The 22,409-nt window shown below is 38.1% G+C and overlaps 1 protein-coding gene across 5 annotated transcripts in view; it reads left to right on the top strand.

Annotated features, from left to right (window-relative positions):
* PKP4 (plakophilin 4) overlaps positions 1-20,404 on the top strand; it is a 76,481-nt gene extending 56,077 nt beyond the window's left edge. For 3 of the 5 annotated variants that reach the window (XM_059820730.1, XM_059820726.1, XM_059820727.1), the window contains exons 11-21: positions 6,990-7,173; positions 8,614-8,731; positions 9,230-9,421; positions 9,567-9,740; positions 10,552-10,702; positions 12,880-13,075; positions 15,047-15,131; positions 15,231-15,348; positions 17,905-18,036; positions 18,785-18,858; positions 19,432-20,404. In XM_059820730.1, the coding sequence (XP_059676713.1) occupies positions 6,990-7,173; positions 8,614-8,731; positions 9,230-9,421; positions 9,567-9,740; positions 10,552-10,702; positions 12,880-13,075; positions 15,047-15,131; positions 15,231-15,348; positions 17,905-18,036; positions 18,785-18,858; positions 19,432-19,680 (1,673 nt within the window). In that variant the 3' untranslated portion in view covers positions 19,681-20,404. The remainder of the gene's footprint in view (positions 1-6,989; positions 7,174-8,613; positions 8,732-9,229; positions 9,422-9,566; positions 9,741-10,551; positions 10,703-12,879; positions 13,076-15,046; positions 15,132-15,230; positions 15,349-17,904; positions 18,037-18,784; positions 18,859-19,431) is intronic. The other 2 variants (XM_059820728.1, XM_059820729.1) reach the window with 2 other exon arrangements.
* Positions 20,405-22,409: the final 2,005 nt, after the last annotated feature.

Below are 22,409 nucleotides of genomic sequence, written 5' to 3'. Positions count from 1 at the left end.
GTAAATTCTCTGTCTTATCTAAAATAAGTTTTATGACAAAAATGTCCAACCGTTGCTAATACCAAAGCGGTTTTGTCAATGATAGCAACTGCAAATTTTTGTGTAGATAAGGCTCTGAACTTTATCATGCTACTTATTTTAATTTCTTGAGTAGGATTATTTTGGACAATGTTCACAGAGATGTTATTTTAGCATGGTCACCTCTGAGAGCTGTAAGGGTCAGAATTTCAGGCAAAAATAGCGCAGGCAATCCCTGGTCAAAAAAAGAAAACAAAAAGACCCACTTTTCTTTAGAACTACAGAAGCTTTTTCATATGGCATTTTAAACTCTCCTGCAAAGCTTACTGGGGTTTTTTTGTTTGTTTGGGGTTTTTTTTGTTTTTTTTCTGGCGCTGTTACTGCTGATTTCCTTCCTCTATTAAGAATTATCCATGCTTGGTAATGCTGTTATCATTTTAACTTTAGCCTTCTCTTCTCAGGTTTTCCTCACCTCTAGGCAATGTCAAGCACTAATAGTGGTTTGTGATTTTTCTGCTGTATTCTATAGTATGTTGACAAGAGACATGAGGCCAGCTGAAGCAATTGGTTGAATTATACACAAACTAAAGTGTAACGTGAGTAGCAAGCAGAAGGTCTTCCCCTTCCAAATGCAGAGATGCTAGGGACAATAGAGATCTGCTTAGGTAGATCAATGGACTTAGCACTCCTCTTGCTACACAGAGTTCTTTGTGAATGGGATGTTCACCAGTCTTCCAGAATGATGGAAGTTGCAGCTAATAGCTGTTGAAAAGCAATTTTGGGGGGAATTCATCCCCTACCTACTGTGTCTTTGGACTTTGGCAAATGATTCTGTAACAGTTAAATACTTGTTTTTAAGTGTACCTCCACAACAGTAGGAATACAAAGACACTGTTATTTAAGTGACATACAAAATTGCACTGTAATCCCAGAAGTCACTTAGACCTTGCCTTAATACAGCATTGTTCCACCTCCTACCACCATTTTCCTTATCTTTGAATGGAAACTTCCCAAATTATAATTGCCTTGGCCTTCAGGGTTTATTTCTAATAAACACTAAATTTGGTCCCAGTTATTTTAAAATAAGCACTCTACAAATAGTCAGATTGTAGCCTCATTTTTAACATGAAGACTAAAGGGCTGTGTAATACACAGTTCTACTTTGTAAAATAAATAGCTGAAGACTTCTCCCAAAATAAGAAACTGAGTGTCCTGGTGAGAGCTTTTGCCTTCGCATAATGAACACAGGGGTAATAAATCATTCATCATTTAATCAAGCTACTTCCTTGAGAGTCCAGCTTCTGGGCAAATTTTGACGTAGTTACCCAGTGGAACTCTAGTGATTTGCTCTTCGAACACTCCCAGGCTAATCCTCATGGAACAGTTAATATTTGCAAAAGTTTTACAGGCTTCTTGGAGGGATCAAGTTTAGGGAGGTCCTCTAGCTGGTCTTTTCAGTCTGCCATTGTGCCCACGTATGAAAAAAGATGCTGCTGGCTAGTCTCTTCCAATTTCTTAGGAAGCATCTGAGTTACAGTGATCCTCTGAAAGCAAGGTAGGGTTGTGCATGCCACGTCCCGTACAGGTGTAGTGAGTGCTGCTGTGGCTAACTGCATTGGTCCAACGATGCCTAGGTATGTAGTATATCATCTTTTGTTGCCTTGGCATTTCAAACAGCACCCAGCTGCTCCAGCTTTTTCACAAGCTATAGGTTAACCAGTAAATATTTAGAGGCAGTCATACTTAGCAAGGCTGAGAGATTTACCTCAGTGTGAATAACCATACAGTAATATTTTCAAAGCTAGGTCACGTAGAATGAGCATGCTATTTTCCTGTATGTGTTAAGTAACTAATAGTAGTCTGAGACTCAAAATAGGATTTTTCTCTTGCATAACTTGCCTTAACAACCAGTGTTTTAGGGGGCAGGGAGGAAGTTTAGGTGAGATCTAATTTCTAGTTTGCATCACAAATTGCATGAAATACAGTTTCAAAAACTTTAACGCCATAGGCCAGTGAAGCATTTAGATTTCTCACTGTTACTTACCCATGAAGTATTTTTCTCTAGTGAGGGCATACAGTCACAGAAGAGATTTATGGTATGAAATTGGATATGTATTTGAAATAGCTTGCTTTATGTAATCAAACTGTTAAACCTGAAGAATAAGTAAACTTCAGGTTACTTTGAGTGTGTAAATGTAATGCAATACAAAGTTTGGTGAAGCCATAAACAATTTTTGAGAATCACTCAAAACTTTTATGAAAAAACCCTACACAACAACTTTGAAGAGTTGGGCAAGAGTGCTTATTTTAAGATAATTGGGACCAAATTTCGTGCTTATTAGAAATAAACCCTGAAGGCAAAGGCAATTATAATTTTTTTAATTTTTTTTTTTTTTATTTCCCAGTTTGTAATCAATTCTCTTTTGCCATTGGAAGTCTTGCTGTACAGGAGCTGGAGTTAAAAATCATAAATAATACTTTTAACGTGGCTCAAAAATGGGTCTGTGATGGTATTAAAAGTATCAAGAATCTCTGAACACTTTAACATGTGAATTGTCTATTGTTGTAGATTTTTCTTCTTTAGTTCCTTAGAATTACTAGACTGTGAATGAGAGATTCTACTTTTTGCTGTTTACAAATTAATTTATTATTTTGGTCTATGTCAAACTATTGGAAGAAAATGTATAATTTTCATGGAACTAATATTTCTGTGAAATAGCAGGTGATTGTGCCAGGCTGGAAAAAATTAGATTTTAGAGCCTGGAGTTAGGAAGGGGAAAAGAGCAACTGGCTGTCAGATTTCTATCGTCATTTGGTGAGTATCAGGAACTGTGGGAAGAGGATACCTGAACACCAAAATGAGTATAATAAACAGGTGGTATGAAGAATAAGAAAAATCTTACTAAGGGCATTGTCCAAATGCCTCTTAAAGACTGACAGGCATGGGGCATTGACCACCTCTCCAGGAAGCCTGTTCCAGGGTTTGACCATTTCTTTACCCTCTTGGTTAAGAAATGCTGACGATTATCAAGTCTGAACCTCCCTTGGCACAGCTTTGAACCATTCCCAAACGTCCTGTCCCTGAACCCCAGGGAAAAGAGCTCAGCACCTCTCCACATCCCGTCCTCAGGAAGATGCAGAGAGCAATGAGGTCGCCCCTCAGCCTCCTTTTCTCCAAACTAGACAAGCCCAAAGTCCTCAGCCGCTCCTCATAGGACATTCCTTCCAGCTCTGTCACCAGCTTTGTTGTCCTCCTCTTGACGCATTCCAGGACCTTCACATTCTTCTCAAATGGTGGGGCCCAGAACTGCACACAGTATTCAAGGTGAGGCCCCACCAGTGCTGAATACTGCAGGATAATCCCCTCTCTTGACTGGCTGGTTATGCTGTATTTAATGCACCCTAGGACGCAGTTTGCCCTCTGGGCTGCCGGGGCACACTGCTGGCTCCTGCTGAGCCTGCTGCCCACCAGCACCCCCAGATCCCTTTCTGCAGGGCTGCTCTCCAGCTGATACCCAGCTAATGCCACAATTACAACAATAGGACAAACTTGAAACTTGTCCTTACATCTGTCTCACTTGTAACTTAGGTTCCAAAAGCCATTTGGTTGGGTGAAACCACACCTGGATTCTTCAGTGATACAGCCAGGAGAATTGCCTGGAAACTGTTTCTAACTGCATTATGTGGGGTTTTTTTGCATTTAAAGATACATATCCTAGTTTAGATTCCCAGAAAATGAGACTTTTGAGTTTAAAAGTTTTTTAGCTGTCTTTGGGGAAGTCAGTGTAAGGAGATGATCAGAACAGTCCCATCTCAAGCTTTGGGCTTGTTCTGCTTTCCATTGAAGCAACCGCAGTCAAACAAATCTGCCTAGGATTTAGAAAAGGCAGCTGAAAGGTCTGTGAGGGTGTTTTGGCTCTTAGGAGAGTTCATTGTACAATCTTTGTCTAATTGCCAAAAAGTCTGGTTCCTAGGTAAGTGAGCTGCTGAAGAAAGTTGCATTATTCAAGGACAGCCAAGTTAGCAACCATAATCTTCATCCAAACATTCAAGTTATCTTTGTGTGTGAGCTATACCACAGAGATAAGAATCTCTAGGAACCACTGTATGACGTGTTAAGTACTTTGGCTGCCTATGTCATAACTAGAAATCAAGACAATCATAAATCTCCTTATGTATATATTCCCCCCATGGCGCCCCCCCTTAGTTGTTTTACTGAAGAGAAAAAGACAGGATGTTTCATGCAAAGATTTTTCTTTATTTTTGTGTGGCTGTATTAAAAACTTTTGCTGTCTGAGAAATTTTTTTTTTTGTTAACTCTTGTAACATTTACTGTCTTGTCCCCCCATAATTTATTTCTGAGGAAACTAAATGTTCAAGACATAGTCAAACTGAAAACCGTATCGTTTATAGCAGCAATTTTATTGAGTTATTGTGGAAATGCTGCTTAATGTTTTTTTTGCTGAGTTTACACAGCCATACTACTTTACGATTAGTAAAATACTGTATGTGAGGAAAATACTTAGAGTAAGATGAGTACCTGGTGAGAATTTAGATGAACTTTAAGCTGTGTTTCACGACGAAAAAGATGATTAAATGCTGTCTCTACCATATTACTTGTATATACAGTTCTGCTGATAATTTATATCAGAACACATACTTTTGTATCTGAATGTCATGTAAGAAGACTCTGCAGGGTAGGGAACTATAGAATTCTGCCTGAGGATAAAAGATTGATAGCAGTTTCATTTGGCTAATAGGTGAATGTAAAATACTCTAGACTTCTTGCTATCGTTTCCAGGAAGAACATTTCTGTAGGATTTTTACGTTAGCTCCTGTATGTTCAGCTCTGCACTTAAGTATCTAATATCCCAGGGCACACAATGCAAGAAAGCAGTAATATCAGTACAGGCCATTCTTTCCATGTTTAACATTTGGGGGGGGGGAACCACAAACCAAAACCCTATCCGCCCCCTCCATTGTTCATTTTGCATTCCTTCTTTTTGGATACTGGCTTTCCAGGTTCTGCCTGATCTAGAATCATGTCACGTCACACACTTGGGACCTTTACTGAAAACTCTTTAATGGCTACCACCCATCTGCCAATCTATCTTCTTTGTCATTTTTTCAGAAATTCTTTCACGAGACCTCATGTTTGCAAAACACTGATGATCTTTCAGCCATGACGTCCATCGATTTGGTTTCTTCTTGCTTTATTTTTGCTCTTGTATTCTTACGACCTTTCTCTTAGCTGTTAAATTTTGCCTGCAAAGTTGTAGAGATTTCCAGTGTAAACAATATCTTAAGAATATTGCCAAATCTCTTCCATGTTTCTTTGTAAGAAGTAGTTTATAACCTCAATCTCCAAGTTTCATATAAATCAGGATAACGATCTGTTTCTTCCCTCTCCCAAACCTCTTTCTTACAGGGTTGTTGAAGACTCACCCTTTGGAGGTCAGATGTTCATGCCTTTTTTTGAATAGGATGAAGAGTTCAGAAAAATGCCTTATCTCTTCTGATAACTATGCCTTCTCATCTCAGACTGCCGACTGGCTAGAACTAATGAGGCAACAAATGAAAATACCACTAGGGATCAGGTTACACACTCACAGAGGGCATGCAGTTTCAATGGCATCTGTAAGGAGCATTTTTATTTCTGAGATTTAGCTGCCCTTCCACTGAAGGCTGTACTGTTGTCTGAAGCACAAAGCATGACGCATTTCTCTTAACAGAGCAATGACAGTTCCAGTAGTGACCTCTTCCACGTAAGCCCTCTAAGTCGGGAGCTTACTGCTGATGGTCACCGGTAGATGTAACCTCCATATGAACAGTTATTGGAAGGAGGTTACCAGCAGCTGCTTTCTTCGGAGATACTTTTTCTGTTCATGTAAATATTCACACCTTGCCTTCTGGACTGGAATTCTCTTCTGGGAGAGGAACCAACTAGTAGTGCAGGGTGCCATTCCTGCGGAGCACGCTTGGGAAGCAGTGTCACTGGTACCCCACTCCTTTCCAGCTGCAGTGACTGTGCGTGCGCACCGACAAACGTGCATGTAGATGACAGATATCAATAAAACTCTAGTTAATAGTAAATGACTAAATTACTTTCATTTTTTATTATGAAGTTTTGTGCTGAATTAATCTGGCAAATGCATTAGTGACCTCTTTAGGAACAGAAGCATCTGCTATGGCACGTTTATACCAGCTTGCACTGATTTGGCATGTTGCCTGGCATGCTACAAAAAAAGACAGATTTTTCTTCCCATTACAGCTAGTCAGTATGGGGATTGAGCTTTAGATATCGAAGAAAGATACTAGCATTAGAGAGATGTAGTGAGCTCGAGGCACATATGTTTCAGAAAGATGGAAAGGCGTTTTGCAAATGAGACGGGTTTGTGTGCTTGTAGGGAGTATTCCTCTAGACTCCCGTAGTGCGGTGTGAGGTCTTCCCCCTCGCCTCTCAGGGGGCAGAATGAGCTGTACCTCAGGAAAGAGAGAAGGGAACATCTCCTGCCAGTCAGGGTGTGTTCCTGCTGTTTCCTTCAGAAAAGAGGAGAGTATTTACTCAGATAGGCATGTTTTCTGTCCGAGTATTGTGGGAGACCTAGCTGCTGATCTGTTAGGGTTATTCTGATTATCATCTCGCATTCCAACTCTTCCGTCAAAGAGCTTATGCAGCAGCCAGACAGCTAAGGTGAAGGCTGCTGAGTACATTACAATCTGAAGTGTACAAATATTTATTTCAGTCTGTAAAGTGACTCTTTTAATGGCAGCTTTGCTGACCACTTACTGACCAATAATGTTGGTATAATATTAAAGTTACATCGCAGACTAATTATATTTCTTTTGGTTTTGCATACGTAAATTATCTTTCTCCTGTTTAAAGTGATGTCTGTTAAGTTGTTAATGTTGCTTTATATTTGTTTGCCAAGTCTTTTCTGACTTTACTGCAATGGAAATCTTTTCTTAAGGGGTTCTCTGGAACTTGTCTTCGTGCGATGCAGTAAAGATGACAATCATTAGAGATGCTCTGTCAACACTAACAAACACTGTGATAGTGCCACATTCTGGATGGAACAGTTCTTCCTTTGATGATGATCATAAAATTAAGTTTCAGACTTCCCTAGTTCTACGCAATACTACAGGATGCCTGAGGTAATTTGCTGTTCTAGAAGACTCCCTTTTACAGAGTAAACATGTTATCCAACAGGTCCTTTATACACGGTAATTTTTAAGACAAAAGGGTTGTTGCATTCTATGAATTACATATAGTTCTATCATTTAGGCAGCTTTTGCATTTGTGGCAGTTTTTCCATATTAGAAAAATAGGAAAAGTACAAAGCTAGTCACTAAGAGATTCTAACTAGTTGTTAAAATTTTCGTTGTTTTTTTTTAATAAATTACAATCATTGTACTTTCCCCCTATTCATTACTGCAATTTTTGTATTGTGTGTAGGGCTTATGAATATTATTTAGGAAAAAAATTGTGCATTTGGTGATTCTTTGATGTTGTATAGATTTAAATAATTATGTTTGTATACTCATACATATCAGTAAAGATGTGTTTGACTATTCCCTTTGTGGATTTCTCCAACAGCAGTGAGAAGAAAAAAGAGTATTTGGAATAATAACAGGCAAAACTTAAATGTCTGGAGCAAGAATTCAAGGGCCAGGGGTAGTAAATGAGCTATTTCTGTTCATTTGTAGGTTTGTTTATAATTTTAATTTATTAGATTTCAAATTGTGTTCCATTAAACAGCAGAGTAAGGCAATTGTGTTTAAACAGAACTGGAATTACTTTGTATTTGCTGGTAACCCTACTAAACTTCAGAATACTTTCATAAAGTACTTTGTTGTTGTTGTTCATTGGGTTGTTTTTCAAGATGACGAGTTATATGCTGCTTTTGAACGTAAGGTTGTGCTAGCATAGTAGTGCAAACACGATGTCTAGAGAAAAAGCACCCCTGTGGACAGGCACGGTGGCATTTTTGTAGCAGCAGTACCATTTTCAGTGTGCATCCAGTCACAGGGTAAGCTTCAGCTTTTGCTGTATGGTGGCCTTGAAGGCCAATATTTGTCTACATCCTTCAGTGCTTATTCTAAAGCACAGTGCAGCCTTTTCCTCTTCTACACCCTAATTTATGCATTTAGAAGTCTGTCTATGTAGCACTAGTACAAATGTTAATGAGGCTGCATGACAGAACAGATCACTGAATGGATCCAATTTTAAAAAGAGGCAACAAAGGGTATTTCTAACACAGACAAGCTCAGCTATCTGTTCTACAGCACACACAAACCATAGATCTGGGCTCGTTCAACAGAGAGGGCTTGGAATGGAAAAGTCTGTGGGAAAGGGGTTCTACTTATGGCCGTTTTTGTCAATGAGTCAATGCTATCTTGAAATCGCAGTTTTTAATCATATTTATCTTTTACAAGAACCGGGGGTGGGTTGCTGCGCAATATGGTGTGTTTGCTTTTGAATTCTCAATTACCAATCGGCTGTATAAAAAAACTACTGCAAATGATCTAATCAAATGATTGTATGTATGTCTATCTGTGAATACACTGTGTTCCTTTATCATTTCAACCCTTTAGGAATCTAAGCTCCGCAGGTGAAGAAGCCCGGAAGCAGATGAGGTCTTGCGAAGGGCTGGTTGATTCACTGCTGTATGTGATCCACACGTGTGTGAACACATCAGATTATGACAGCAAGGTGCATGCATGTTTCATCTAAGGGATTCTTAGTGCTAACCTGTATGTCTGATAGGATCTTTGGGGGTTTGTATAGTATAATTTAGCACTGTGATGTGCTTAGCTCAACTGGTCTTCTCTCCCAGCCCCAGTTTACTGATGCACAATCAGATTCTGTTGCATAACACAGCGTAACTTGTTCTGTGCTTTTCATTTTCATCAGTGTTGAAGTACTCATTCTTTAATAAAATAATAATAATCTCTTGTACTCTTCATTTTCAGAATACTAAAAAATAAGCCATTACAGCAGAGATTGCTGTTATAAATATTTTTCTATTTGAGGAAATCAGGAGAGAGATTGCAATTTTCCCAGAGAAGCAAAGCAATGCCCAAGGCCCAGCATTAGAATTTAGTGCTTGTGCTCCAAATGCCTTTTCACCTCTACCTAATTTGTTTGGTTTGCTTTATCACCATGTAAGAAAATAACTAATTATGTGACATCTTTCTGGTTTGGCTTCAGACAGTGGAAAACTGTGTGTGTACCTTGAGAAACCTTTCTTACCGTTTGGAACTGGAGGTACCTCAGGCACGTCTGTTAGGAATCAATGAATTGGATGACTTGTTAGGAAAAGAATCCCCTAGCAAAGATTCAGAGCCAAGTTGCTGGGGGAAAAAAAAGAAGAAGAAAAAAAAAACTTCACAGGAGGATCAGGTTTGCTGTTTTCCTTGTATTACAAATACATCAACTGTAGTTTAGCTAATGATGGGGGGCAGTATGTAGCTTGAAGAAAAACTATCATATGTTGAATGGAAATACAGAGGTTTCATGTAGTTACAAATCCATGTTCATTTCTCAGTGGGATGGAGTTGGCCCTATACCAGGATTTTCCAAGTCTCCTAAAGGGGTGGAAATGCTATGGCACCCATCTGTGGTAAAGCCATACCTAACGCTTCTAGCAGAAAGCTCCAATCCAGCTACTCTAGAGGGCTCTGCAGGATCTCTCCAGAATCTTTCTGCGGGCAATTGGAAGGTATGTGAATTCCCCCTCTTCCTCCTATCGTTGTATTTTAGCTCTTTTTTTAAAAAGATACTGGGATGTGTTCGGAAGGAACATGTAATTTTCTCATATGCATCCGAGCGTTTCTCTCTAGTGTGTATCATTAGTGCTTATGTGCTGCAGTAATGTTATTTCCATAGCGAAAAGCAATGACAAAGATGGTAGACAGGAAGAGTAATATGGAAACTGGCCTTGACATTGGTACCATTTTTTTTTTAAATAAACAGAAAAAGCTTTCTTCCACTGTATATTAGGTCAAAATAATCTTCTAGCATGTTCTAGCTGTGAGTTCTGGTGGGAAGGTACCATCAAAATAAGATCAGCATAAATAAATTGCTTGTATTTGCTTTATTATTTGTATTATTTCCATACATTCTTGCACCGCATGAGAACGCCTTATTAATGTTATGTATTTGTCATGGAGAGATTAAAAAAAAAATTGCTTCCTTTGCTTGTAGAAAAATAGCTAAGACTTTTTCATTCTATGACCGTTACCAAATTGGTCTTTTAAAAAAAAGAACTACAAAACTATTCCCTTTTCAATAATTTGTCATCTATTAAGATATTTTGTCTGTTAGACCATGTTTTTAAATACTGCTTTGCATGAGGAATTGAGTGAAAAACAATGAAGAGACAACCCTTTATAATAATAGAGAAGATACACATTTAACATGTCATCTGTTGGAAAATGTCCTCTAACATACTTAAAAATTACAATCCAGTAAGAGATTATTTCAGTCAGAATGTTGTAGTAGATTTGTGAGTAACTGGAATTTTATTATAGTTTGCAGCATACATTCGAGCTGCTGTAAGAAAAGAAAAAGGACTACCAATCCTTGTGGAGCTGCTGAGAATGGATAATGATAGAGTTGTTTCATCTGTGGCAACTGCCTTAAGGAATATGGCATTAGATGTTCGTAATAAGGAGCTTATTGGTAAGCACCGAAGTGTACTGAAGAAAGCACAATTACCAACATGTCAGACCTTGTACTGAAAAAATACTTGGATGAGATTCTACCGATCAAAATAGTGTACTTGATTTTACTATATCATGTCAGTTGTGTCACAGAAATTAATCTTTTTGACAGCAGTAGCTTTTCAGAGTAATATTGACATTTTAGTTTGCTTTTAGCCATCTTGCATGGCAATCTCCTTACAACGGGTGGAAGTCACCTCAGCTAAACTAAACTGGACAGGAAACTGTCAGTACAAAACATGATGGAAACACACAACTCTACTTCCTTGGAGCTAAATGGTAACTTTCTCAGAGGGTTTCAAGGTCCCTTACATACTCTAAGAGGATAGGACAGCTCTGCTGCCAGTACATCAGTAAATACTTTATTAAGATTATTGAGTAGGGAGAGGGAAGAAATCCTCTCCTAGTGAAATATTTCCATGAAAACCCAGATACAGAGCAGTATATATGTGTCTTTGAATTAAGTAATCAACAAGGGTGTTTACTGGAAAAACTTACTGTTTCCCTTTTTTCAATTTTAACATTTAGTACTTTAAGCATTCATCTGTGCCTTTGTCAATTTTAACATTTAGTACTTTAAGCATTCATCTGTGCCTTTCTCATCTAGCATTTAAAAAAAACCCAAACAACACTTTTCCTGCCTTGATCAGGAATCTCAGTCTATTACGGTAAGTGTTCAACACGCCTCACCCTCAGCTTCAGACTACTGTGGCCTAAATGAACCCTGCAAACACATGTCATCATCTAAAAAAGTGTTACAGAAGCATTTTCTGTGTTGTAGACTAGTGGGATAAGTATATAACAACTATAAAGATAAGAGTATCATTATACTCAAAAAGATAAATGCTGGTGAACAGAATTTTGTTATGTATTTCTGAAGCTTCTCCATCTTGGATGTTCAGAACATGTTTTCTTGCAGTGTAGGTATTACATACATAAGAAATTAGTAAAAAGAAAATTCTGCTCTACAGCATCAGCCATACACAGGTCACACTCAGGTGATAATCTCTTTTCTGGATTTTTTTTTCCCTTCCTGGCAGAACTTTTCAGTTCAGGAATGCACCTCCACCTGTTCCCTCTCCCTCCCTCCCTGTCAAAGCTTTAACTATGAAAGAATTACTGGCTTTTCAGATGTGCTCTGAAACTAATCTTTGTATAAAATATTTTGAGACACGAAGTGAGTCATAAATTACCCCATGCTAGTAATCTATTTTATGCAACTTTACTGCCGTTGGTAGGGGCAGGAATAATGGGTTTACATGGTCTAAACTGAAGAAAATAAGAGATTGGGGACTCCAACAAATAGCAATATAAATTGGTTTATGCAAACATGTTGATGAGCTTGCTGAAAGATTGGCAGTGACAGGGTACTACTGTACCCAGCATTGTTGGTGATAGTGTTCCAGAGTGTTTGAAAAGTTGTTCCTTGTGTTTGCAGAATTCCTTTTTGGATACTTTTTCCCCCTCAGGCACATTATGCAAATAGATAGCTAATGGCTTTGTGTAAAGCTTATTCATTATTCACTGTTATGTACAAACACCTCTTCAATAAAATCAATTAATCATTCAATTAACAGCACAGCCTAAGGGGGGGGGGGGAGGAGCGGAATTACCTTAGCTTTAGTTAACTTCCTTTGTCTGCAGTGTGATTATTTCTGTGCATCACTCAGGAACTGAAATCTGAAAGAGCTGAGATCTGATCTCTTATGCGTAACAAATAAGGTGAAGAGGATGTCTGAAAGAAAAAAATTCCAAGTTATTGTAAGGCTTTCTTTAACCCTCCCGTAAAAGAAGCCTAGGAATGTGCACCACTCCTTCAATCATAATAAATAGTGTAACATTTTTGCTTGAATGATTCTGCTTTCTCCAAATAATTCCTGTTTACAAATGCTCCTGGTTTAATGCAAAAATGCAACTTCTCAAATTTTTAAGCTAAAAGGAAAAAAAGTTCAAAAATTGATCTCTAGTCTCTTTTGACTCTGTGTAAAAATGTGAATTCTTGGAAGGTTTCCATGGTTTTGATCCTGTGTTCCTTTTTATTGCTTTCAGATGCAGTTTTGTGATGAGTCCTATAATTTCAAACCTTAAGTACCAAAATGTATTTTTTTACTTGGTTCTGTTGATGGGTTTTTATAGGTAAATATGCTATGCGAGATCTGGTTAATCGACTTCCAGGAGGCAATGGTCCAAGCATATTGTCTGATGAGACTGTAGCAGCAATCTGCTGTGCTTTGCATGAGGTCACTAGCAAAAACATGGAAAATGCCAAAGCCCTCGCTGATACTGGAGGAATAGAAAAGCTGGTGAACATAACGAAAGGAAGAGGTGACAGGCAAGTAGGCAGCAAAGTTCCTACCCAAACTGTTTCTCTATTCCCTTTAAAATGCTTGAGAAGGTGGGAAATGTTTTTCTGAGTTAAAAAAACCAAAAGGATCTGCTTTTGCAGTCCTGATCTGAGTAGCTAACAAAGTCTGAATCACATGGAGAAAGACGAGGCAGTCGGTACCACCGTTCTCTTGCAGTGTGTTCTCTATCTAAAGCTTTTGGAGGCTTTTACAGTTGCATGCAGTAATCACATTAATGGGCCCTGTTCAGCTTAAAATATATTAAAAAGAAATTGTCCCCTCTCAAACACCCACAAGACTAATAGAATATTTAGAGCTTTTCAAAGTCAGGATATGTTAGCACCTTTGTCAGGATGTATCACAATAGCTATTAATTGTATCTAGCATGGCCATTTGGTGGGTTGTAAAGAAAACTTGGCCTACCAAGCAGTTTACCTAGCCAGTGGGATTTTCTCGAATAGAATTGCAAAGCAAGCGTTGATTGAAAAGAGCAGGCTCTCTGCAGACTTACTCGGGTACGGCTGTGCCAGCCCCTCTGCTAGGGGTTTTGTTAGCAGAGTTCAGCGCTGGGCTTGATCAGGCATTGTGTTTATTTAGTAGTAATAAAACCTTTCAGAACTGGGCAGCTGAGCAGGAATATGTAATGGCTCCCGGGTCAGGCAGGGTCAGCACTAAGTCAGCCTCACGGACCACATCTGGCTTGGACCAGCATCGCTGCTCTGTACTCCTTAGCAACATGACTGATGCAAATCATGACTGATAGGCAGTCTGATATGACTGATGCAGGACTCCTGTACAAACCAGGATATCGCAGATCTCCTTTCTATGGATAGCAGAAAGCTGATGATATAGTTAGCCCTGTGTACTGTTCCCAGTGTTTGATCAGATGGTAAAGGAGAGAAAAGGATCTCTTCTCAGAGAGGTTGGTCAGTGTGAATTAAACATACCACATTTTTAGCAAAGTCTTTGATTCAAAAGGAAGTGGGCTGTATTTTGAGTATCCACAATTTATACTACTTTGTATGTTGAAGGGACACAGACTCAGGTGTGAATGCAGTGATCCTTCGTATGACTTCATTGGTCTGTGGAGACAACATGTAAAGTTACATCTGCACTTATATTTATGAGGCAACAGGGTTCACTAAACAAATTTAGAATCTTGTGAACATACTGAGAGTGTCTACTCATTCATTAAGACTATCAACTGTGATTTTTTTCAGTCTTTTCTTTCAAGTATTTGGATGAATCTTCACAGTGACAGAAAAAGGCGTATGTTTAACACTGACGTCATGCTGTGGCATTTGATATCACATCACTACTTCAGTACTGCTACCAGCTTACTACCATTTCTCTTTAGAAAGATGGCATGATTTTATTTTTAATAATAGCTACAGCAGTTCTCCTAGCCTTGCTCTCGAGAGTGGAAAAGTGTTTTCCCAGCCGCGGTAGTTTTCAGTAGTGCACCAAAGAAGTGAGAACAAAGTCTCACTGTGAGGATGTCTGGAGACTTTTAACACCAGCTGTCTTTTATTTGGTTATTCTTTTCCTACAGTTAGGAATTTTGTACAATGATTTAAAGTATGTAGTCTTCATTTTTATGAAATGCACTAAATAGAATGTTCTTTTTCATGTTTTTTAATTCTTGCAGACAATGACAGTAGCTATTTCAAGCCTTCTATCTGTATTCCTCACGTGGGTGACCTGAAAAGAAAATTCCTAGGCTGGAGAGGGAAATTATTATCATGCTTAATCAGGTTTTGCACCAGCCTTTTGGTGAGGCTGCTGACACAGCTGTGTTCACACTGTGGTAATGCAGGCATGCATTATTGGGACCTGGAGAGATTACCTGACTTGCTTCACAGCATCAAGGTTTAGGCTATTATGTAGCTCAGGAACATTGTTCTTTTTAAGTGGAATTAAGTGCCTTTCTAATAATGTAATATTCTTTACTTCCTTAGATCGTCACTGAAAGTTGTCAAGGCAGCCGCCCAGGTACTGAACACATTATGGCAATACAGAGATCTCCGTAGCATTTATAAAAAGGTAAATTACAAAATGAGCCTACAGTGGAAAATAGTTCTACAAAACCTCTTAATGAAAAGTGATTTATTATGATGGTTTTTTCTTTTTGCCACTCCACAGGATGGATGGAATCAAAGTCATTTTATTACACCAGTATCAACGCTAGAGCGAGAGAGATTCAAATCGCATCCTTCTTTATCAACAACAAATCAACAGATGTCACCTGTCATACAGTCAGGTCAGTCAAGAACTGCAAAGAGATTTACTGTAGGGGTACCTGGTATCCCATTTTTTTAAACTCAGATAGCCTCTCAGGTTACTACATTAGCGTTTTAATTTGGATAAGGAGCACTTTGAAGCAAATCTCCCCACTTACTCCTTAATGCAAATCAAACTGCAGTCTCAGAACGTGTGAATCGTATTCCTTTTAGATGAAACCAAATCAGATGGTGTGCTTCCAGACCACTAATGTACTCCAACTGCTAACGGGCATTCAGTTCATGGGACCAGGTTAGACTTGGCGCTAAGTAAAATCCTCAGAGTACACACATCTGGACTTCGTTACCAACTATTTCCCTCTACAAAGCCACTCCTTCTGTGCTGTAGGACTTGAGGACTTGGCATTGTAGATGTAGCCTCACGTAACATGGGTAGTTGACAGCATAGAAAGCAACAGACCAATAGTGAGGAACCTATTTTCATTCCTGATTATGTAATATGCCGTTAGGATGAGCAAGACAAATACAAAAATCTTACTTTTCTGGCTCCTTCTCATTTATTTCTCACCTTTGTTCCTTTAACTCAGTGGTAGGATTTAGATCTTCATGAGGGGGCTGATACAAAACCTACTTGAAGCCTTGTATATTGTCTTCATTTGGCGTTTTATTTTATCCAGTTTACTCTTCTATTTTTATGTGAATAGATCTCTGTTAATACCAAGAAATATCTACCTACCATGACTGCTAAAATAAGTGACCAGTTCCTACAATACTCTTATTTAATTACTACTTTACATAAAAGTAACAACCCTCACACATTTCTTCATGACATGGGTGACTTGAAAAACAAGGACTCAACCAGGGATTTATTTTCCTGCAAGAAGTATACCTATAGTGTCTTGGGAAAGAAAGTGTACGTTTCATGCCCAGAGTTCCTCTCAACCACCACAGTACGACATACTAGACTGATTCCTTTGTCTAGTGCCATACAACAGCAGACTGCAGTTACCAATTCTAGAGGATTTTGTTATTCTGATCTTACTGTGCTCCACGGTCGGTTTTCTCCCAGCCCTTTGGGACTGCAAAAGAATGTCCTGACCAAGTATCTTTGTTGCTCTCAAACCACGCAATACTGAAGGCCGTTCTTACTGTTACACCAAGTCACACATACTGGCATCAAAACACCCCCTTGAGTTCACAGAATGTTTAAGCTATGTATCCATTGCCAGAGCAAAAACATCTTCTCAAAATAAGCAATGACAAGGCAGCAAATATGGCTTAGGCTCAGGGAACTGACCAGATTCTACCAAAGTGTAAAAGGATATTCCAATACCTGCTGTCAAATTCTTACCTTGGTGCTTTCTCTCCCAAGATACGCTAGCAGAACAACTGTGTTACTCCAGTTCTTTGAACTACAAGTAGGAAGTAAAGTGGGCAGGTCTAACACAATATTCAGAGGCTGTTGTACTTCAAAGAACACTGAGTAAAAAGCCCTAATAGGAAATGTCTGCTTTTCTGTTCCAGAGCATGAACAAGCTTAAACCAGTAAGGTGGAAGTTTGATGCAAAGAACATGTCCACAGAGGGTACTGCGGTAGCAGCCTTGCTGATTACCGCATGCACAGTAGACACATGGTAGAACAGTTACACTTGGCCTGTAACAGTTGTTCTTGTTTCAGCTACTCAATTATTAACACACACACACATTATGTTGACCCATGTCAGAATTTTAATGCCACCCCCAAATTTAGCTTTTTAGCCATGAATATGGCAGGATAATAACAGTAATTAAACTATCCATACTAACACGAAATTGTGAGATACGACATAATGGACACAGAAAATGGAAGAAGATATCATTGATTAATATTTGGAAGCAAAATTTCTAGAAATTATTTTGAAGTCTTTTTCTTCTGTGTCACTGGAGTCTTTCTAAGCCAACAAAACGTGAGTGGTCTGTAAAACAGGGAAGATTTAGCAGAACAAACGTTTTACGACTACTGTAGAGATCCAGGTGTTCACTGTAAGAATATAAAGTAATCAATCCATTGTTATGATCTGACAACGGTTGTCAGCCAACTGGAGCACAAGACGTCCAAGGTACACTTCTGCATGCTAATCAAAGAACAGTAATACAAGTGTGTACATGGATCACTTCAGCCAGGCAGACTGTAAATTTTTCTGTCCTGTCCCAAATGATAGGATGGACTTAAAGATTCTATTTAAATATAGCTTACATAAAATCATAAGCATTAGCAGGAGTATCTTCTTCTAAATGCAAACAAGTTGTGTCACATGCAAACTGGAACGGGCAAGGTCTCTTATTTCAGTTTTAAGCATTATCGAGCAGTGACTCGCCATTAAAGTATAAAATTACAATCTCATAGTACGTTGTTGATAGCTTTTGTCGCTGGGGTTCTTCATGCAGGAAGAACTATGTACTAGTTTTGTCCATTACCCACATCTCTCTCATTTTTTAATCCTTGAGGAAGGAAGGGATGAGGAGAGAGTAAAGAGAAGGTTAGGTACGGGAAAGGCTTTTGTTGCATATACTGATAACCTTTCTTTTTTCATCAGTTGGCAGCACGTCCTCATCACCGGCTTTATTAGGAATTAGAGAACCCCGCTCTGAATATGATAGAACGCAACCTTCTATGCAGTATTATAATAACCAAGGTGATGTCATTACACATAAAGACATATATACTGGTAAGATAACAGTTAGGTGAACTTTTAACTGGAATATGTAAATATTCCTTATATGAGGAGTTTGTACAATCATCATATGGACAGTTGCATTAGCAGGCTTGTTACTACTTAATGTTGTTTTCCATTGTTATTCATTACATTCATTGCATGTGGAACAGAGCAGGTTTTTCATCCGTCTCTGCTATTTCCTTTGAAATTGCACACATTACCAGAGTAAGAGAAGATCTGTTTATATATTGGAACTGAGAGGTGTTTGGAATTTTTATTTAAAATCCTATTACAGAAAATTATTTTATTATGCACATTATATATTACCATTATTATGTTATAAATAATAACGTGTGGTTGTATATTATAATAATATAATATTGTTACATTATTAAATTACACCAAGAGTTCGTCTTTTCCCTGATCTCACTTTTCCTTCTTACTATTTGACACAAGTTGCAAAACAATAAAGATGACAGTGAATAAAAAAAGAGTGAATAAAGAAGGAAATTCCTTGTTTTAAAGGTTATTAGTCTGTAAAACGAAAAACAGCAACACAAAAAGCCTCTTTGTTTCAATTTAACTACTGCTGAGGGACAAAATCTGCCTGTATTGTGTTGTTATATTATTAGTAGACACTGCAGTCTGCAGAGTTAATTGTTTGGGTGCTACATAATTTTTCTAGGTAAAATAGAAGCAAATCAACTTGTAGACAAAAGAATAAAGACTGAAGTTCATGCCATAAACTGTTTTCTCACAGGTTCCAGCAAACCTTCACCAATTTACATCAGTTCCTATTCCTCACCAGCAAGAGAACAAAATAGACGACTACAGGTGACTCCAAGATTTAATTTTGAAATGACACTGGTAACAAGACTCAGCATATAGTGTTTAATGGAACTAAGGAAGTTTGAGTATACTTCATAATATTAGAGTGCTTTTTAATAGAGTGTATCTAGCATAGTTAATTTGTTATTGGGCATTAATGTACTTAAACTGACAATTGCTTATGTATTTCTACGACCTTTGTGTTTTCTTTTTATAGTCACATATTTTAGTGTGTTCTTATGGTGGGATCTGAGACCGCTTTTCTGACTTGACTTTTTTTTTTGGTAGGTATGGTCAGGTTCTGTAGTTTCTACTTACGCTCTACAAGGACTACTTTGGGAGAGCTACTAGCTTCCCAGTGAATACAGGAGGAGACATGCAGGCAGGCTTAGAGGTTTTTCCTCCCTGTAGTTTAATTACAAAATTAGGTACATTTCACGGAGGTTTGAAACCCACATTACGATCATCATTGGTAGAGCTGCACTTTTTTTTCTGTATAACGTGTGTAAGTTAGAGAAACAAGTATTTTCTCTGCTTATTATATTTTGAAAGCTTATTTTTCCATCATTTTGCCCACAGCATCAGCAATTGTACTACAGTCAAGAAGACACCAACAGAAAAAACTATGATGCATACAGATTATACTTGCAGTCCCCACATAGCTATGAAGACCCGTATTTTGATGATCGAGTTCACTTTCCTGCTACTTCAGATTACACAACACAGTATGGACTGAAATCAACCACAAATTATGTGGACTTTTATTCCACCAGACGATCTTCTTATAGAGCAGAACAGTACCCAGGTTCACCTGACTCCTGGGTGTAGCATCAAAGAGAAGAAACAACAGTGTATTTCTCATCTTGCTTGAGAAGAAATGGAATGGCCTCATTTGTTGTTCTGGTTATGAAATGTGAAAGTGAAATAAAAGAAGGAACAAGGAAGATTTTTTTCTTTTTTTTTTTTTTTTGAGTGAGGAATTATCAGGAAGAAAAACTGGAAGGGATGGGTTTTTTGCTCTGTTTAGATGTTAGGTATAATTACTTGTAGCTCCTGTAGTCTGGTGAGGGTGTGGGCGATGTGATGAAAGGTTTGAGAATTGAGTAAAATGGATTTGGAAAGCGTGTAAGTCAGAGCAAAATGATTTTTTTTATGTGAATAAAAGTCTTGTTCTGATAGTTTGTACAGAAAAAATAAAATGGATGCCCTTGTTTTATTGCTATTACTAAATGTCAAAGATTGTATGCTATTACGTCTTGTAAATTTCTTTCGTTGGTGTAAATATGGAAATGCCACATTGGTTTAAAGTGCCATCCATTTGTAATGCAGTGTGTCATTTTAAAAGGAATTTGAAACATCATGCATAAAAAAAAATCCAAGAAAATGTTACAAATTTTAAAAGGGGGAAAAAAAAAACACCTTTTAAAAATGAATAGTGTAATTTTGAAGCACAAAGTCCAGTCCAGTATATCTACACCTCTCCCATTCCCTGCCTATTTCATAAGAAACTTCACTGCCATTTTCTATGCACATGGAATAACAATAAATATGGAAGTCTCATCCATGGAAAGCTGTTCCCTGTTCATTTTTTTTTTTTTTATTTTCTGTGTGTGATAGTCGGAAACAAATACCATGAACATGAACTCTAATTGCATGTTTTTAAGCAGGTTAAATATATCAAAACATTTGGGCCATTTCCCCAGCTTTCTTCAGTGCATATATTCTGAATTTGTCAGGCTGGCAGGCAAAGTGTGAAATTATGCACTTTCCTCCTTTTATTTCTTAGACTGGTATTTTTACTTTTGATATGGGCAATCCAAGATCTTTCAGAACTCTGTCCTGTTTTCTTCCCATCACTCCTCTACTCCTCCCCTTGCTCTCCCCAAGAAATTGAAGAGGATCTTGCTTTCATATAAATTATAGTCTCCATTTTGACTACTACATTCTGCTTGGATTTATTTACAATAAAAGTCTTTGATTATTTTAAGTAACTAAATCACACTTTCCTTATGGCCATAGAGTCTGTTAACTTTATACTGTCTGTAATCATAATTGTTGTTCCCTGTCATTGCACTTTTCTTCAGCTTTCAGTGTTTCCAAATATCCTGATTGCCTCAGTGAAATGAGAAAAGGTAAGTGGAACTGCTCCAAATTCAGATTATAAGGCAAATTCACTTTTCTTTCACTGGTTGGGCTACCTCAGCCCCCTGACTGTAAAAGGGAAAAGAAATGAAGGGGTAAACAGCACAGTAAAAGCGGCGAGTTAGGTTGTAACTTTGCTCTGCAGCCATGTAGTTCCCCGCTGGCTGCAGTGCGACGTGTGCTGCCGAGGGCCAGCACTCTGCAGATGGAGCCTTCTCTTTCCTAGAAGACTTCATTTTTTCTTTTAAGATAGGAAGTAATTTCCATTTACCCGACTGAGTTTGTTTCTTAACAATAATTTCGCCACTGATCTTTCATCATTGCTCTACCTTCAGTCTCATGGGCAACATTTGGTACGCAGACTAACGCAGATCAACGTTGATGCTCAGGTATGCCTATAACCTACTAAAGGTGGTAAGCTTTCCGAGCCAAATATACTTATTTGGCATTTCATTTTCCCAGGAAGATTTAAATTAGCTTCAGATAACAAAATAATAGACTGAATGGGTCATAGTCTGTTACTATTTGCTGCTTTGAATCTGCTAATAACTCTCCAAAAAAGAGGGAGGCAATTATTTCAACAGAACAGCTGCATGATGAAATTATTTTTGCTTCTCATCCGAGGCAGTTTCATCAAGATCAAAACTGGCAAGATTCGGGACAGCACCCCCAATTTGGATCTTCCATGCTGTAGAATATATATGTAGTTCATTATGTTAGTTTTCTTTCGTTTTTACTGGTCTCATTTATTTATGTATTTTTACACATTATGTCTCGGTGCTATACTGATTAAAATTATCTGTACAGTGTATTGGTTAATTTCACTTTATGTGTAGTTTCAGAGTCAATGTGTGGAAGTGGGGAAGAAACAGCACAATTTCTTTTCATTGTTCACTTTCACAGTGCAGTCTGGCTTTTGGGCCTGTTGCAAAATGGCAGGAGCATAAATTTAAGCTGAATGCTTTTAACATGCGTTGTATTCACAATTTTGTATTCAGACTAATGCTCTACTGAGAAAGATAAAAACTGTTAACTTTTTGAAAAAGTGGATGTCCTTAGGAGGAGGTGATGCCGATTTGGAAGTTAAGTAGTAATAGTGCCCTGGGAAATTCAGTACTTTGTTTCCGCCTTTCTAATAATTGCAAATATGGTGAAAGAAAAAGAGGAATTAAACTTCAAAAGCAGGGAGTTAAATATGATTTGGATTAGAACAGATTGAGGTGGTGTACAGTGAGACTCAGCAGCAGACTTGTGTGTGTCCTTTTGTGTAACTCACTCCCACGGAGGACAACTGAAAGTAGCATTGACCTCAGTGAACACTTACGTTCACTAAACACCAAAGAACGATGGGAAACAAGTGCTTAAAGTAACCTGTCCACGATTCTCTATCTTGTAAAAAGACTAAATACAACACG

The sequence above is a fragment of the Gavia stellata genome, chromosome 8, assembly GCF_030936135.1.
Source record: "Gavia stellata isolate bGavSte3 chromosome 8, bGavSte3.hap2, whole genome shotgun sequence".
In the NCBI taxonomy this organism is placed as follows: domain Eukaryota; kingdom Metazoa; phylum Chordata; class Aves; order Gaviiformes; family Gaviidae; genus Gavia; species Gavia stellata.
Note: the sequence above shows the minus strand (reverse complement) of the source record. Positions and strands in the feature narration are given on the sequence as shown.